Genomic DNA, 18,158 nt, shown 5'->3' with positions numbered 1-18,158 from the left:
AACTGCAGTAGATTGCAAAGTTCTGTGAGGATGAGGAAGGAGAGACAAGGTCAGTACCGGGACTGAATCAGACCGTGTGTACTACAGGACATCAAAGAAGGGCATTCTCAAGAACAACAGGCTTCATGATCTTTTCATCTGCAGAAGTAGAGAAATTATTAGCTCTTTGAGTCACATGAGAACAAATGAATTCTTAGCTATACTTGATTCTAAATTTGTTTAGTTTCAAAGAAAAGTTTAAAAGCATGACTCAAAAAATCTCATTATTAATATGAAAAAAATCCACAGAAAAAATCCTACACACAGACACGCATATGATTTATCATTTTTAAATAGCCTGAAGTGTCAATTTTATTCCCTGACAACTCAATAGCTGGTGACCAGGACACAGAGAAAGGCATGATCTGATCCTTCTCTTTCTGGGGGAAACAGCAAAGCTCAAGGAGATGTCATCAGGCTTTTACAGCCTGAATGATTCTGTGATTCTAAACCATCAGGTAGGAATGCACGGGGCTGATGGACATGAACCAGCGAGCTCTGAACGCTGCTGTCTCCCGGCAACAGAGCCTAGGGGGTCTATGGCATAAGGGCTCTCACAGCTCCCGTGCCCCGAATACCAGTGGAGTAAATCGAGTGTGAGACAGAGCTCCGAAATGAGAGCAGTCGCTCCTGCTCTGCTCGAGCACACACCATGACACTCCTCCCGCCCAGCACGGGCATCAGGCCAAACTCCCCTGGGTGCTGGGGGAGCGGTGGATCTCTGCCGGGGTTTCTGTCTCAATCCGTGCAATAATCCAGGTCAGTGAGTAGAAACAACAGTGAGCTGTACTAATAGTTCTGACTCTGCTCATGTCTTTCCCTCCAAAGTAAAACACAACCTCGCCCCGTTCCACCCCTTGACCCGCAGGGGAGTAGCTGATGGTAAGGGCAGAGCTCAGAGAGGAGGAACCGGGATCGGACTCTGTTCCCGAGGGCAGGTTGGATTTGTTCCGGTGCAGAGATTGTCCTTCCTTATTCACAGGAAAAAGGTGAGTAACAAATTGTGCTCGGGAATCATATAACTTCTTAAAGTTATTGCTGGGGGCCATTGCTGGCAGATCTGACAGTCTGAAGTTGTTACACTTGGTTGGAAACAGGTTTCAGTTTCTGCGGGTTTCTGTGTATTTGAGAGCAATGAAGATACTCAGATCCTCTTCTTCTCTTTTTTTTTTTTTTTTTTTTTACATTTTTGTGGGCCTGATTCTGTCAACAAAGGCAACGATTCATAAAATTGCAAGTTAGTGAACTCTGACGGAAGAAGGAAAAAAGTTTCTTTCACTTCTTATTTTTAATTGACTAAAATTTGGACACAATTAAAAGAGCAGAAGCATCTCTTACAGGGTGGTATCAGGTGAGCTTCCCACTGAATTTTTTAGCTGATACAGACAAATTTTGTGGGACTGGATTAAATGGTTCAGCTGACAACAATGAATAGACAGCCAGCCTCAGAAAGAAAAGCCTTTAAATTACATTGTATTGAAATAATTGGGAGTGTTTATTCACTGTAAAATAGCCGTAGAGCACCACCCCGTGGGGATTGACATTCCTGGGGTTTCAAGTTCTTTGTCATTCTGCATTTGCAGTCTTACCACAGACAATTAGGTACGCACTTAGCTTTTCCTGTACAGATATCATCATGCAAGTGATTTTTACAGAGGGCAGGGTGGTCTGTCACACAGTGCTGGTTGCTTGAAGAGGCTCTGGCCAGCAGCCCACCCTGTGCTGCATTCAGTAAAGTACCAGCTCTCAGGAAGTAACACAGTTGTTCCCATTGTGATTCCCTCTTCTCATCTCCTTCCACCCAGCATCAGGGAGCAGAGGGGAGCCTCTTGCAGATTTAATTTTGCCAGGCAGGCGGAGGCTTGACATCGCAGCCCATCTCAACAGCTGCTGGTGCCAAAAGGAACCCAGGAACAGTGACCAAGGAGTTACCTGAAAGACTCCTGCAGCAGTGGGACCCTCTACCAGAGCAAATTAGGCACACTGGAATCAAATGCTGAGGCAAGGGAAATAAATAGGAATTTTTAAAATCTTTTGTCATCTTTCATCACTGAGATTTTCTCACTGCATGTAAGTGTGCCTGTATTCATGCCAGTTTTATTTCAGTTTTGGTTTGGTTTTTGGTTTTGTTTTTTTTTTTTTTTTAGAGAAAATGTTTGCAGCTTATTTTGATTGCCCAGGAGGCCCAGAAAATCTCTATGTGAAAGAAGTGATGAAACCAAGTCCAGGACAAGGAGAAGTTCTTGTGAAGGTCTCTGCCAGTGCTCTGAATAGGGCAGATTTACTCCAGGTATGTATACGTTAAGCAGATTTATGCAGCTGAAAATAACACTGATTTTTCAAGCCCCTATCTTGACAGATCAGAAGAGTTAAAAGAGGTTGGAAGTCAGGAGCATTTGGATGTGAGATTTCGTAGGGGTGAAAGAAGAGATGTCTGTTGATTCAGCAGATAAATGTTTTTATCTGGGTCACTGCAGTGCTGGCTGGTGTGGAAAGGCAGCTGCCTTTCAAGAAAACATGTAAAACCAGAGCTCTGGTCTTTCTAGATGCTTAGACACTTCTCTGGACATTTGAGATGAACAGGAAATGTTTCACTGGCCCAGTCCCAGTGGGAGAAAATCACATTCAAATTATTAAGTTTGATCTGCAAGCCATGCTCTGCAACTGGGGACCATAGTACCTCCTCAGTGGAGACTGGCCTGGAAAAAGGAGACTCACAAAAAAATGAATTTATTCTTATTTTAAGAACATACTTAGGAAACAAGAAGTGTTTACAGAGGAGAGAAGATCCTCAAATTACTTGAACATTTGCACAGTGCAAAATCAGGATTAAATAGATAGGAATTTAGGTCAGAGACATGCGAATGGAATATTGCAATTCATTAAAGTCAACGAGGTGTTGCTTTTCCTTCCTTGCCCTCTCTTTTCTTTTATTTTAGAGGAGAGGGAAGTACCCTCCCCCGGAAGGAGCAAGTGATATTTTAGGCTTAGAAGCAGCTGGGAGTGTGGCTGGGCTGGGCCCTGGCTGCAGGGGCCGGTGGAAGATCGGCGATGCAGTGATGGCTCTGCTCTCCGGAGGAGGTCAGGCACAGTACGTTACAGTTCCCGAGGGCCACCTGATGCCAATCCCCAAAGATATGACTTTTATCCAGGCTGCAGCCATTCCCGAAGCCTGGTTAACAGCATTTCAGCTGCTGCATTTTGTAGGTGAGAGGTGTATTTGCCCATCTATCCCCAAACAGATACTCCTTTCTGTTCTGAAATCCTTTCTTTGTTGCCTCCATCTGAATGCTGTTTGCCTTTCCTCTGTCACTTCATTCCCGTGGGTCAGAATTTGGTATGCCAGAAAGAAATCATGAAATCTTGACCACCTCTCCCCACTCATAACTTACCTGTTGATTGCATATTTACAAGGAAGGATATGGAAAGATGCTCAGTTTTCTTTTCATTTATATTTCTCAGCTTGAATCACTGAATGGTTTGGGTTGGAAGGGACTTTAAAGATCATCTAGTGCAATCCCCCTGCCATGGGCAGGGACACCTTTCATTAAGTCTAAACCCTCAAATAACTTCCATGTTCTCCAAACAGCTGAAAAGTCATCCTATTTCTAAGGATTTGACTTCACTTGCAAGCATGCCTATATAATGAACTTTCTCACTAATTGCCTTTGGACCTACAATAGGCAACATCTCCTTGTACCTTGTTTCACAGAGACATTAATTGTAAGTAAAATCCCCTCTGAGCTGATTCAAAACAGTCAGAAGCTCACACTCTTCACTTTGAAAATACACTGCCAAGGCACTACAGTAGCACTTGCCAGGGTTTTCCTCAGGTGAGAAATATCCTTCTTCTACCTTCTTCAGCAGTAGCACCTAAAAGTTCCAGTAAAGAACAGAAGTTCCAAACAAATAACTTTCTTGTAGACTTGCTTCAAGCAGTGTTGTTTCCTGGGGATCACTTCCAGATCACTTTAAATTAATGTGTTAGAGCAACTGATAGATAATTGGTAGAACTGGTCCTTAACATTACCCAGCACTTTGGATGTTTCTCCATTGTTGAGTGCCTGATTTTTCAGTATGAACATCCTCCAGCAGTGTTTTTTATTGGTGGAATAAAAAGGCTGATTGCACTCACTTAAGCATCTCAGTTACAGATGCCCAGAACTGGACAGGGCCAAGATAAAGTCATTCCACTGAAACTGGTAAAATGAAGTTCTGTCAGCACGCTGTGACCTCTGTTAGTCCTGGGTTTGTTTCTCTTATGAAAGTATGAAGATGTAAACAAAGCCCACAAGGGCATCTCTTTCAACCCCCTCTTCAGTATTTTCCATGCTGTTCATGTTTTAATCCAAAGGTGATGCCCAAAGGGTGACCACTCTTCCCTTATGTCCTCCTTCAGGTAATATACAGGAGGGTGAGACAGTGCTGATCCATGCTGGAGCCAGCGGAGTTGGCATGGCAGCCATTCAGCTGGTGAGACTGGTAAAAGCAATTCCCATCGTGACAGCAGGAACTCAAGAGAAACTGAAAGCAACAGCAAACGCCGGAGCAGCTGCAGGGTTCAACTACAAGAATGAAGATTTTAGTGAAAAAGTCTTGGAGTTCACCCAAGGTAAGAACCTCTCTGTGAAAGAGCCTGTGACAGCCGGGGAGGAGTTTGTACCTCCCAGCATGTGCACATACACTCAGTTTCAGCTGTCGCCTTAGTCAGTGAGGGAGCAGACAGTAGTGACCCTGTTAGCGCAATGTGACACACTGTTCAGCTCAGAATGTGCCTTTCCTTAGTTTAATTGTGCTGTTTTCTGCATGGGCTCTCTTTATCTGTGTTCATTTGGGGCGTAAATATCATGCCACCTTATTGTTCCCTCCACAAAGAACTGTGGGACCGAGTCCTCACACTTGTCTTTGTAAGAATCACCACGGAATCACAGAAGGATTTAGGTTGGAAGGAACCTTAAAGATCATCTTGTTCCAAGCCCCTGCCATGGGCAGGGACACCTTCCACTAGACCAGGGCGCTCCCAAGCCCCATCAAACCTGGCCTTGAGCACTTCCAGGGGTAGGGTATCTACAGCTTCTCTGGGAAACCTGTGCCAGTGCCTCACCACGCTGGGTTCTCACACTGCTAGAAAATTTTTTTGGGGCCCAATTCTATAATTCCTTACAAATCATTGTGACAATTCCTGATTTCAGTAGAAAGAATTTAATGAGAATTGCAGGGTTGATTCTGTACCTATAAAGAACAAGGTTGTAGTTTTCCCTGAGATTATCCCAGCCTTTAATGCAGCTCAACTACATTGCTGAAATCTCTCCTGATTCTACTTAAGGTTCTGGAGTGGATATTATTTTAGATTGTGTTGGTGGCTCATACTGGGAGAAGAATCTCAACTGTCTGAGTACTGATGGCCGGTGGATTATTTATGGACTACTGAGTGGAGGTGAAGTCCATGGGGATTTGCTAGCAAGGCTGCTCTCCAAAAGAGCCAGCATCCACACGAGTCTATTACGGTCACGAGACAAGGAGGCAAGTAATGGCTATCAACAGTCTGTGCAGTTTGACCGTAAAATTGATGATAGTTTTCTTTTAAAACTAGTGTTAAACACCTTCTTGCAAAAAAAAAGTCCCACTTGAACTGTCATTACATACTTTGAAAAATTAAGTTATAATTAAGTTATAATGTCCCCTTTCTATTTTTATCAAATTTCTCCCTGAATCAGAGGAATGATACCCAGGACTTCTGAATGTATTTCACAGGTACCATAATTTAAAGATTTGGCCTAAAAAAGAACAGAACTTGAGTGATCAGGCAATTTGATCGAGTCTGAGGAGAGGTAAATAAAAACTTCTATTAGGTAATTTTTCGAAGTAGAAAGCGAGGCCATTTGGATGCCCAATTACCAAGAAGAAAATCACTTTATGTGGAAAATTCTCAGGTTTGACAATAAAAGACAGGCAGTGCAGAGCCCTAGGGTAGATGGTTTAAGACATACATATATATATATATATATATATATATGTATATTCCCAAAAACTATCAGTTTGAATTTAAATGGTTCTGCACTGAGCTTACACCACCTGTTTTGGAGAATTTCATTCAATGAAAATGTAATAAATCTAAAAGTTTTCTTCTTGTTTGTAATTTAGGCTAGTCATGTGTTTATTATGTCCATTTCACCGTGACAGTGCAGGAAGTGTCTCCTTGCGGGCTGCGCGCACTTTGGACGCCGTGCTTAGAGACACCTCAGTGAGTGAAATGGCTGAAAATAACCTTCAAAACGCTCTTTTCCCGCAGTATAAGGAGCGGCTGGTGAGAGCCTTCACAGAGGACGCGCTGCCCTATTTTTCCGGAGGGGCTTCCCCGCGTCTCCAGCCGGTCGTGGACAGCGTTTACCCCCTGCACAAGATCGCAGAGGCACACAGGGTTATGGAGGAAAACAAGAACACCGGCAAAATCGTCATCGAAGTGCCCGTTTGCTTCAAGAAAGGGCCCCTGCTGTAGCTGTGCTGGGTGACAGGGTCACCGCGGGTGTTGGACTGCAGAGATCCTGCCGCTTTCTGCTCCAAACCGGGATCGCTTATTGTGGGCGGTGAGGAGGGGCAGACGATTACGGGAGGCGTTTATTGAAAAGGTGGCAAGGAGGGGTAAAGGATAACGGGAGGCGTTTATTAAAAAGAGGTTCGTGTTGCAGTTCTATTGCCGTGAATCGAAGGCGCACGCGGCGCGGGGACCTCCGCTCCCTCAGGGCCCAGGGCGGGGCCGGGGCTGAGCGGTGCACGCCGGGACAGCTCCGGTCCGTGAGGGGAGCGCGGTGCACGCCGGGATAGATCCGGTCCGTGAGGGGAGCGCGGTGCAGGCCGGGATAGATCCGGTCCGTGAGGGGAGCGCGGTGCAGGCCGGGACAGCTCCGGTCCGTGAGGGGAGCGCGGTGCGCCCCGGGACACATCCGGTCCGTGAGGGGAGCGCGGTGCACGCCGGGATAGATCCGGTCCGTGAGGGGAGCGCGGTGCGCCCCGGGACACATCCGGTCCGTGAGGGGAGCGCGGTGCACGCCGGGATAGATCCGGGTCTCCCGCCCAGCGTTCACGATCCCGGCTGGTGTTCCTGTTCCCGGGCTCCTTCCCCGCCGCTGTTCCTGCCCCAGGCCAAGGCCCCCGCTTTCAGCCCGCAGCCATGGCGATGCAAGCGGCCAAACGAGCCAACGTGAGTGCACTGCGCTGCCCCGTCCTGCCCGCCCTGGGCTCCGGCCCCGCTCCTGGGGAAAGGAGCCCATCTCGCTCCAAGCATCCCGCTGGTCCGACGGGAACGCGGCAGGAGGGTGGGACAGGGTGATCTTTAAGGCCCCTTCCAACCCCCTTCCATGGTTTAGCCCGTAAGGTGCCGGGTTTAAGGTTTGTGGTACGTGCCCCGGATCTAACAATCCCCGTGTCCTTTCCCTCTCAGATCCGGCTCCCCCCGGAGGTGAACCGGATCCTGTACATCAGGAACCTGCCGTACAAGATCACGGCCGAGGAGATGTACGACATCTTCGGGAAGTACGGCCCCATCCGGCAGATCAGAGTGTAAGTGTTTTGTTCTCCTTTGGGACGTGAAGGGCTCCACGTGCTCCAGTGCCGTGTTCTCACCTCAGGGGGTGACAGCTGGGATCCACAGCTGGAAAGGCTCAGTGCCCTGAGTGCCAGAGAGGGATGTGATGATGCTCTTAAGTGAATTTGTTAGAAAATTATATTGCTGGGAGGCGGGGGGGCAGAAGCTTAAATTTCATGTGAACTTGGAGAAGTTAGTAAAATATGAGACTTGTTCTCTTGAGTCTCAAATACAGCTGAGCTTTTACCTTCACTGGAACTAAAAATAAGAAAGACAGAAGCTGAACAGTTTTCCTGTTTAATGAGTATGAGATAATTAATGGGAAAACAGATGTTGATGTTGCTGCTGCACCTGTGGACTAGAAACAAACACCAGCAGCAACCCCTATGGGTCAGAGACAGGGTGTCCTCGACCACACAGGGTATGGATAGTGGGGATGTGACTGTGACTTTGCTTATATGCCTGGAGATTGTACATGTCTGCAGCAGCTCTGAGGTTCTTCTCACTGCTGGATCAAATACTGAAGACGTGAGCACTGGTGTTGCCTGTTATCCTGAGAACTGTCTGAGTCATCAGAATGGTTTGGGTTGGAAGGGACCTTACGGATCATGATGTTCCAACAATCCTCATGCCATGGGCAGGGACACCTTCTACCAGACCAGGGTGCTCCAAGCCCCATTCAACCTGGATGCTGTGGATTAAGCCATCATTCCATCTGGGTGGTATCATGATCCACTAAGTTTCTGGCAGAAAGAGTTGTCTGAAGCTGGAATTCAGGGAGAGCTTTTGAGGACTGTAGTAAGGCTGGTTGGAGTATGGACACTCATACAAAAGGATTATTTTTTTTTTTTTTGCTCCTTCTAAGAGAATATTTAGGAAGGGGAGGAAACAGAACTTTGTGTTTAATACAGTGTGAGACAGATTTCAGTAGATGCACACATAGAAAGGAAATGTAGTTTGTATTTGATGTGGGGTGGCTTTATTGTACTGCTTTTATCAATGGTGGCAAAATAGCCTGCAGCACCTCCTGAGTTCTTGATTAAGCTGCTGATCAGATTAGAGCAGAACATACCCTTGTCATTTATATGGCTTTCTGTTTCCCAGTTCTCTGAGACTGGGATGGGAAATTAATGTTTGTTTTGACTGTGTAGGATGTAAATACCTAAATTGTCAATGCTGCTTAAACAGACCAAGTGTAACAACCTAAAATAGAAGTGCTCATTTCAGAGCTGTAGTGATTAAAATCATAGGATGGTTTGGGTTGGAAGGGACCTTAAAGACCATGTAGTTCTAACACCCTGCCATGGGCATCTTCCACTAGACCAGGTTGCTCAGGGCCCCATCCAAGCTGGCCTTCCAGGTATGGCACATCCACAGCTTCTCTGGTAACCTGTTTGATTGTTAATTGTATAGAGCAAAGTCAGTTTTACAGGCAGAGTTGCCCTCAGCAGACCAGAAGGGGGGGCACGTGCTGGTGGTGCTGTGCTGGGACGTGCAGCTGGACAGACCCTTCTCCTACAGGGAAGCGCGGCAGACTTGGCTGGGGAATGGCTGAAGGAACAAGGGGAAGCGTAAACACTGCTGGGCTAAACAGCTGGAGTTCTTTGCTAATGAGCATAAAGGACAGCCAGTACTTAAGGTTTCTGAAAACACGTAGGCTAGAACAGTGTGACAGTGGGACATAAGGAATTGGGTTGTATCGGGAGCTTTCCATCAGAGTGACGCACTGACAGGTGTGTCCAGCAGTTTGCTCAGAACTACTAATTCATGTTGTTTCCCACAGAAATCCCAACATCATCACGAGATAAGGCATAAGGTCGATCCCCCTTTGTAATGGCTTTTGTGCCTTGTGCAGTTTTTATCCCATTCTCCACCTTTGTACACATCCCAGGGTGGATATGTGACATGCCATTTGTCCTCGGGAGTTCTCAGAAGCACCTTGGAGACAGTTGTTCTGATTATTAAGTCTCTATAACTGTATTTTAGTTGAAACCTTTGGGATCTGTAAACTCTGTGGTCTCTCTGGGCTCATTAGTGTTATGTGCCCAGCCACGTGTCTCATCCCTCGGGCAAAGGGAGTGGAATTGGTGCTCTACTGGGTGATGGCTGTGGCTCTGCAGTGGGCTTTCACCAGCAGGGCTGTTCTGACTTCTAAATTGACTTCATGATGTGCCAGGAGCCCTTTTCCACCCTAGGGACACATCTGATCCAGACAGCCACTGACAGCCAGGTCTTGTAATATTAAATAAAACAAGCTAATTGCTGTAATAAAGACTTAAATCATTTCCAGATACATGGCAACCCTGACAAAAGCTTCTGATAGTTGTTGTGGGGAGGTGCATTTTCCTTAAGGAGCAAAATAGAGCACACTCTCCTGTTGTCTCTGGCTCTGAACTGTTTGGTGTGGAAAGCAGGGATGTAGTTTAATATCTAGAAAAAATAAAAAGTTGTTTTTTAGTGAAGCCGCATTAGTTCATCTAATCTCAGTCACTGTGAAATAAATAAACGTTAGACTAATAAAACTATTTCTTGTTCATTTTATTCAATGTTAAAACTGATGTTGCTCTGCAGTGGGAACACCCCTGAGACCAGAGGAACAGCCTATGTGGTGTACGAGGACATCTTCGATGCCAAGAACGCCTGTGATCACCTGTCAGGGTTCAACGTGTGCAACAGATACCTCGTGGTTCTCTACTACAACGCAAACAGGGTATGTGCACCAGGCGGGTTTAAGTTACCTGTGAACAGAGCCAGCACAAAAAAACAAGCCCAAAATCAGTTTGTAAAGACAGTTGCTTGGGTATTCTTAAGAAATAAACCCCAACTGTTGGAGGGAGTGGATTGGACACACGGTCAAGGTTTCATCTTTACGTGGGGATTTGTGTGCCAAACAAAGTACCTTTGGACCAAGGGTGTGAAAGAAATGTTTCTGGTGCAAGTAGTCTGGAGAAGAGGAAGCAGGGGCCTCACACCAGCACAGCTGCAGCAGGATGTGAGATCTTGTTTATGGGCAAAAAGTCTCCAGTTCTGATGTCCTGCCCGTCACTGACGGTGTCCAAGGCCCTGTGATGTTCTCCAAGGGCAAGAATCAAACAGAGCCGTGTGTGTGATGGTGATGGATTTCATAGTGATGTTGGTTGCAGTTACTGGGAAAGAACATGTCCTAAGATGAGAGGTTCTTTGTCATCTCACATCTTTTGTTTTCCTAATTACAGGCATTCCAAAAGATGGACACAAAGAAGAAAGAGGAACAGCTTAAGCTTCTCAAGGAAAAATACGGAATTAACACAGACCCACCGAAATAAACTGATCTTTTTTGGAAAACTGTTTTCAAGCCCTGCCATCAAGTTCTTAACCTAAACACAGGAATTCTCAACAAAGTGTAACTTTTTCTCTTACAAGTTTGATAAGCTGCAATATGAATCTTTAGATCTTCACATTAGAATTAAATAAATGTAAAACATGGGAAGATCTGCTTTAAGATTAAATCCCCCAAGTGGACATGGGCTCTCCAAGCTGTGAGGGTGACCTGGCAAAGGCTGCATTGACCTGTTCCTAGCAGGAGCTTTAAGAAGGGACCGAGCAGGTTCTGTTTTTGACTGAACAAAGCAAGCCTATGTTTATAGCAAAGTTTCTTTCACAAACTGTAGAAGATAAATGGCCTTTTAAAAGCATCCAGCTGATAAGCTGACTCCAGTCAAATCTTGTTCTAGCAGTGGTGCCAACACTGACCAGGTGCAGTGAAACAGCCCTGCTCTCACAGTGCTGTGCTGCTGGGCTGAGCTAAGGCTGTACAAGGTCTTTGATGTGTATACCAGGTTTGTACTGAGGACTCTGTGAATTAGAGAACACTCGACCAAAATGAGACAGTAGATGAAGGTTTTGATTTTGGTACCCGTACTGTGATTGTTTTCTGTCTGATGTGTTTGAACTGTAACACATTTTCTGTACATAAATTTTTAGGTGTAGCACCTGGTGGAGGCAAAACCAAATTTACATTTTTTGTAGATTTTTTTTCTTCAGCACTCATGTCCTGTGTATAAAAATGAGTGTGATACAGAGTGTGCATAACCAGTGTCTTTTGGAAGTGGGAAAGAACAACCTCCACCTCTGTTCTGAGCCAGCTGGAAGTTGTGTGAACACTGGCAGTATCCTGCCTTGGAATGATTTACTTGGGTGGATGTGAGGTTTTACTCCCTGACCAGACAACTTCCAGCCAGTGCAGAACGTGGGCAGATGCAAACATAGCCTGAGGATTTGTAATTTAATTTTGTTTTTTTTCAGTTCATTGTACTGTCATAAAGAAATGTTCCAATTTTCTGATCCTTTGATTTTTGTTGGAATCTGTCACTTAAGGAACCATGCTGTTCATTTGGTAAAAAAAAATAAAGTCTACATGTTTTGCTTTTTTTTTTCATCAAGGCTTGCTGTTTGCTGTGCTAGTTCTGTGTAAAAAAAATAAAATGTCTACATATTTTGCTTTTTTTTTTTTCATCACAGCTGTTTGCTGTGCTAGTTCTGTGTGTAACCTGTCCTTTTAGAAGGGGAGTCATCCATCACCTGAATGTTTGGGACACAGGTAGGAGCTGTAGTTAATCCATCACCATTCGTACAGGAACGTCCCTGAGTGTTCATGGGTAAAGGGCAGGGTGCCCGTGCCCAGCTCTCACATAGAAGAGATCCCTGGCAGGATCCCTCCCCTTAAAATTGACACTGCTTTTTGCAGCAAGAAGCCTTGCAGGCCACAGTTACCCATTCCTGAGGTCGGGAACAGGCGCTGGGAGACTTTTGGAGCCTGTTACCTGGGGTTGGGTGAGCAGTTGCTCCTCCACTGCCAGCTTGGTCTTCAGGTCTTGCTCCTCAGATTACACAAACCAAGGGTTCTCAGGCAAAAACCAGCTTGCATTCAAAATATTTAAAGGAATGGAACCCTATTGGAAGGCTTGCTGCTGTGTGAACATCCATAGCTTTTTAAGCGTTACAAACCGCTCCACCCCCAAATACACGTATTTTTTTAAATATATATTTATATATATATATGTGTCATGTATATACACACAGGAGACCCCTCGCTGTACCAGGAGCTGGAGCTGCTTGTTGCCATGCTGGATTTATGGTTCTAATAAATAATAATAAACACTGATAATAAATACCAGGGTGCCAGTAATGGTGCTGTGCACTGCCAGCCTTGTTTAAAATCATATGCAAATACCACATTGCTTCTGTCAATAGCAGAGAGCATGGTGCTTGCACTGCAGTGCCTGTTTTGATGAGGATTTGATGCTGTTTGAAAAACATATCTAAAAAGCAATTCTTTAGGGTAATAAGATTAATAAAAATTCCTTCAATGAATCCTCAAGATCAGCAGCTTTTGATTTCTCTGAGAGCTCAGCTGCCGCCTTTCATTAAATATTCCATTTCATACTTTTTCTTCCAGTGCCTGTTCAGGGCTTTCAATGTCCCTGCACATGTAAAATGAAATAATGATTTGTACCTGCAAGACAGAGGGAATGGAAATGGAATGCCCGGAGGATTGTTTTGATGAGATCTGCTCAAGATTTTGTTTGAAATGTAATATCAAAGGACAGGGAAATGAGTTCAGCTCTATGAATGGCAGAGGGGCAGCAAATAAGGCAGATGTTACCAGCCTTGCACTCTGCATCTGTGCTGGTTTTTGTTTGCTCACTTCCTGTTTAATTTTTCAGGAAGTAGGGCATGAAATTAAGCCTGGAAGGTCATTTTTGTCCCCATTGATGCTGTTTAGAAATTAGTAACAGCAGCATATCTGATTACACAGGCAATGACAGTAAATTTTTTCCAATCTATTATATAGTGGTAATAATTATATGTACTGTGTTGATCGATGATACAATTAAATAAATTAACGCATTTGCAGTCAAATAAAAAGCAGAAGATTACATTTCCTTGAAGACTTAATTTCCCTAAGTATCACAAAGCACAATTAGTTTTCCTTTTAGGTTTTTTTTTTAAATGAAATTGGCATGAAAAATGTAATAATCGCTGCTTCCAGCCAAGGTCTCCGCCGAGAGCGGGTGATGAGGGAGCACTCCATCAGCCAGCTGTAACAAGGATTCTACAGAGGTGGGAATGGCTGGCTGAATTGCCGAGGGCAAAAGGGACGAGCACAGCAGCAACTCTGCAGACAGAGGAGATAAGACTGAGTATGATCAGCTCCTAGAGCCCAGCAGGAACGTCTTTTCCCTGGTAAGAAACCTGGCAGGAGTGGAAAGGCAGAGCCATACCCTGCTTATTGCCTCAGATGCAGCAGAAGCTCCCAAACAGCAGGGCCAAGAGAGGATGGAGGGAATATGTGGCCATTCCAGGTACGCTGAGCCAACCCTTGGCATCACCACTGTTGGGGCATTCAGGAAAGGGCACAAAACAGATACTGGTCTCTGGTGAGCCCCCACCTGGAATCCTGCATCCAGCTCTGGGGTCCCCAGCACAGGAGGGACATCAACCTGTTGGAGTGAGTCCAGAGGCAGGACACCAAGATGATTAGAAGGATGGGTCACCCCTTCTATGAGGAAAGGCTGAGAGAACTGAGATTGTTCAGTCTGGGAAAGAGAAGGCTCTGGGGTGACCTAATTGCAGCCTTCCAGTACCTGAATGGAGCCTACAAGAAAGAAGGAAAGATACTATTTACGAGAGCATATAGTGACAGGACAAAGGGGAATGGATTTAAACAGAAAGAGCAGGTTTAGATTAGGTATTAGGAAAAGATTCTTTACTGTGAGAGTGGTGAGACACTGGCACAGGTTGCCAGAGAAGCTGTAGGTGCCACATATCTGTAGGTGTTCAAGGCCAGGTTGGATGGGGCTTTGAGTAACCTGGTCTAAGGGAAGGTGTCCCTGCCCATGGCAGGGGAGTTGGAAAGAGATGATCTTTAAGGTCCCTTCCAACCCAGACCATTCTACGATTCCACGATACTTTGGGGTTTTTTTTATCTTTTAATAAGCCACTAAAACTGGGCCATCAGTAGGAGCAGCTTAAACCAATGTGCTGAATCAAACTGTGTTTGACAGACAAGACAGGGCCACATTACCTTTAACCAAGGCACTTATGTGAGCTTGTTTCTGCAACCGCTGCAGTCAAGTAACAGCAGCTGCATCTGTGACCCAGTGCAGCCACAGGCCAGGGCAGTGGCAAAGGAGAGCAGGTCCTTTTCAAAGAATTTGGGAATGCTGGTGGACATCAGACCCTGGCAGTTCCAATTCCATATTTATTAACAGAAAATTAGGCTGCCCTAAAAAAAAGTACTATTAGTGAAATGGAGTGTAACCCAGCTGCTGCAGTGACAGGAGATTTCCACTTAAAAAACGGTTCAGAAAAGCCTTTCATTTCTTTACGGAGAGGGGAGCAAGAAAAAAATTTACACAGCTCAGTGTATAACAATCTGTTAAGAGGTGGATTTATGGGCTTATTAATTAACAAGCTCCAATGCAGCTTTGTGGGGAAAATGAACATCTGGAGGGAGAAGAGTGTGAGCTGTAGTCACTGACCAGATCACCATTCTTGTGTCTCTCTGCTCCTTCTCGCTCTCTTCTCCAGGAGGTGTCACCGGGAGTCACCTCCACAGCTTTGCTGTCTGACTGCTCATGCTCAATGTGTTCTCCTTACACAGATCCACACAAGATAACAGCACAGCAACTGTTTGAAATACTCCCATCAAAACATCCATTAGTTAAAAACTATACAAATAGTTTACAGTCAAGTTGATGAAAAGTAACGTTGTGACCCAGGAAAAGGCAAAAATGAGCCTAAAGGAAAGAAATCAAACTTAGGCAAAGCAAAATAACAGCACAGAAGCAGCCTCACTGATCAGGTCCTGCTCCTAAATCTGGGTAAATGACAGAATACACATCTTCCTGTCTCCAGGGGAGGAACCAGCATTTCAGGAATTCATATAACCAGCAAAAGAAATAAATATTGCTCAGTCTCCAGTGCCAGAGGCTCAGTGCACACAGTAAGTTTGCAGGCTCTAAACAGGAGCAGATGATGCAGCCTAAAAACCCCGGTGTGTTCAGTGGCCACATCATCCCACAAATCAGATTTGTTTTGAAAGGTGGATGCACATAATCCTGCTCTTTTCTAGCCTTGCTCAGCTCCAGGAGAAAATTTTACCCTGGTTTTACTGTTCTAAAGGCACAGAATTCGATCAGCACTGCTTGTCTTTGACAAGCGGCACTTTCCATCTCTTCAGTAGCCAAATTTTGGCCAGAGCTGAGGGGCCATAGGCAGGGCAGAGGAGATGGAGACTCAGGAAACTTTTCTGCCCCAGCAGCCCTTCCTTGCACATTCCTGATACCTCTGGTCCCATAGAGATCTTCTGCTGGGCCATCTCTAACAGAACCAGTGCGTGGAATTACACGCATTTCATATAAGAGGAATAATTAACAAAAAACGGACTGTTGAAGGGTTGTTTGAAGAACTTAGACAGCAAAAAGCATTCCAGTGGCCAGAGGAGAAAAACAGGAAACAGAGACTGTAAAGTATCAAGATTTTATTGTTTTATATATATATATATATATACGTATAATTCTTAAATGAGACAGTATTTTTTAAAACAGCAGCAAGCAGAACGTACAAGTTGAGAAAAGTGGCAGCGCAGGTAACTCTGTTTGGCTAATGCCCGTTCATGTACAAGGCGTACACTGGATTTTTGTTTTTTTTGAGCACCTTTTGTGGTTTTTTATTTTTTCTTGGTTTAAGTGTACAGTAAGGCAGTGGTTTTTTTTTTTTCAATAAGGAATATATATATATATTTATATTTATATATATTTTCAGTCATCACCGTGAATTCTTCGTACATGCAAATTAAATAAAATGTACAACTTTAAAATGTTACACCGGGAGACGTTTTTTCCTCAAGGCAAAGCTTCTAATAAAAGGCAAATACAGACACCACAAAGTTAAAAAAGAGAAGGAAGGCGTAAGAATCCGAGCGGCAGGTGCTACTGACAGGACAGCTCAGGCAGGGAACGTCGGGATTCCAGTGGAGATTCCTCCCGCCGCTGGCAAGGCGGGAAGGAACGGATGGTTATTAACAGATGTCTGCAGCCAACTCCCTCGGGAAGGTTCACTCTAACCTGAGAAGCTCCACATCAAAGAGGAGCGTAGCATTGGGAGGGATGACCCCAGGGTGGCCTGTGGTTCCATAGGCCATCTCAGGTGTGCAGGTCAACTTTGCTCTTTGTCCTAAGCTCATCTGGGTTTTGGATGTGGGAGAAAGGAAAAGAGAAGACAAAAAAACCCCAACAGTATTAGAAGGAAATTAGAAGGAAAACAAATTTAAAAATCACTGCCTGGCAGGTTTACAGTATCAAGGAGAGTTGAGATAGTCAGAATCACAGAATTGTTTAGGTTGGAAAAGACCTTTGAGATTATTGAGTTGACAGGTTTGAACTGAATGATCTTTAAGGTCCCTTCCAATCCAAGCCATTCTGTGATTCTATGAGTCCAAGTGGTTCAGCTTCAATTTTCCCTCACTCCTGGTTAGCTCCGAAGGTAACAGTGCTCACTGAGGTCTGGGGTATCAAGAATCAAATCCCTGCTCTTCCAACAGAGTATTTTGGAAGATTCTCAAAGTGCTATTCATGCACCATACACAGGTGATTGAATATTCATTGGCCAAGGAACAAGGCAATGAAGCAGTGATTTTAGCTCAGACCTTTCTCCCAAGATCAGGTGCCTCACTGGACTGCAGATGACATGATATCTCCCACTGAATTTTTAAAACTTGAATATTTTCAGGTTCTATAAAATATACCAAAGCTAGAGATTTGATTACTTTTGGTAGAAGAAAAATGTGAATATTAACTTTCCCACAGTCAAGGAGTATTAATACCATGGGGCTGAGGGCGTATGAAAAGATTCCCTCCAGGGGTTTCTGTGGGTCCATTGCTTGGATGTGTCCCTGCAAGCCAGACAGCTGGCAGGTCATGCCTGGATTTAAGGCATGGGATAACCCTGAACTGCGAGAAGTTGAGCAGAGAAATGCAGGTGCTGTTGGCATCTGAGAGTCATTACACCGAGGTTTGACAACACCACATGCTTGTTCCAAGTGCCCTGTGCCAATCACACTCCCCAAATCCCTCAGACCCTGGGGAAGAAGGAGAAGGCCACAAGCTCGGCCTGTGTCAATGATCCACTAGGAGGAGCAGGAGGGCAGCGTGTGACCACACAGACTTCTGGAGTGGCTTTCGGCCGCTTTATTAACTAAGGGACAGGAGTCAGGGAGGGAGAGCAGTCAAGGAAGGGATGAACTGATTCACCCAAGTGCTTGTTGCCACTACTTTATCTGCACTGGCCTCTGGTTCCTACAGCTCTGGGGTCCTGAGCTCCTCTTAGCCCTCACTGCAAAGCAAATAATAAACAGTCCAACTCAAACCCTTGAGAGGAAGGTGGGTATTTTTCAGAGTCTAGGATTACTCAAATGAACTTCTCACTCTGCTGCTGCACAGGGAAGCAGTATTCCTGATAATGAAATGAGTCTGGAGAACCCAGATACCCA

At 45.0% G+C, this 18,158-nt stretch overlaps 3 protein-coding genes across 7 annotated transcripts in view; 2 read left to right on the top strand and 1 right to left on the bottom strand.

The window, feature by feature from the left end:
• The first annotated feature begins 687 nt into the window (after positions 1-687).
• Positions 688-7,570, top strand: TP53I3 (tumor protein p53 inducible protein 3). Of its 4 annotated transcripts, XM_064650653.1 has the most exons (10): positions 697-798; positions 908-1,028; positions 1,255-1,390; positions 1,845-2,040; positions 2,187-2,329; positions 2,979-3,246; positions 4,439-4,651; positions 5,366-5,562; positions 6,332-6,626; positions 7,481-7,570. In XM_064650653.1, exons 5-9 carry the CDS (start codon positions 2,192-2,194, stop codon positions 6,536-6,538), a joined length of 1,023 nt encoding a protein of 340 aa, XP_064506723.1. In that variant the 5' UTR covers positions 697-798; positions 908-1,028; positions 1,255-1,390; positions 1,845-2,040; positions 2,187-2,191; the 3' UTR covers positions 6,539-6,626; positions 7,481-7,570. The 4 variants fall into 4 exon arrangements, with proteins under 4 accessions (XP_064506721.1, XP_064506724.1, XP_064506725.1 ...); XM_064650651.1 differs by lacking the exon at positions 1,255-1,390 and having other exon boundaries at positions 688-1,028; XM_064650654.1 differs by lacking the exon at positions 1,845-2,040 and having other exon boundaries at positions 688-1,028.
• On the top strand, positions 6,989-12,115 carry SF3B6 (splicing factor 3b subunit 6). The gene is made up of 4 exons (XM_064650656.1): positions 6,989-7,240; positions 7,481-7,599; positions 10,196-10,334; positions 10,840-12,115. The coding sequence occupies exons 1-4, from the start codon at positions 7,211-7,213 to the stop codon at positions 10,927-10,929; spliced, it is 378 nt and encodes a 125-aa protein (XP_064506726.1). The 5' UTR covers positions 6,989-7,210; the 3' UTR covers positions 10,930-12,115.
• Positions 12,116-16,131: 4,016 nt separating this feature from the next.
• FKBP1B (FKBP prolyl isomerase 1B) overlaps positions 16,132-18,158 on the bottom strand; it is a 45,539-nt gene continuing 43,512 nt past the window's right edge. For both annotated transcript variants that reach the window (XM_064650658.1, XM_064650657.1), the window contains one exon: positions 16,132-16,853. In XM_064650658.1, coding sequence (XP_064506728.1) covers positions 16,725-16,853 — 129 coding nt within the window. In that variant the 3' untranslated portion in view covers positions 16,132-16,724. The remainder of the gene's footprint in view (positions 16,854-18,158) is intronic.

The sequence above is a fragment of the Pseudopipra pipra genome, chromosome 3 (genome assembly GCF_036250125.1).
Source record: "Pseudopipra pipra isolate bDixPip1 chromosome 3, bDixPip1.hap1, whole genome shotgun sequence".
Taxonomy (NCBI): domain Eukaryota; kingdom Metazoa; phylum Chordata; class Aves; order Passeriformes; family Pipridae; genus Pseudopipra; species Pseudopipra pipra.
This window is presented reverse-complemented; position numbering and strand designations above follow the sequence as displayed.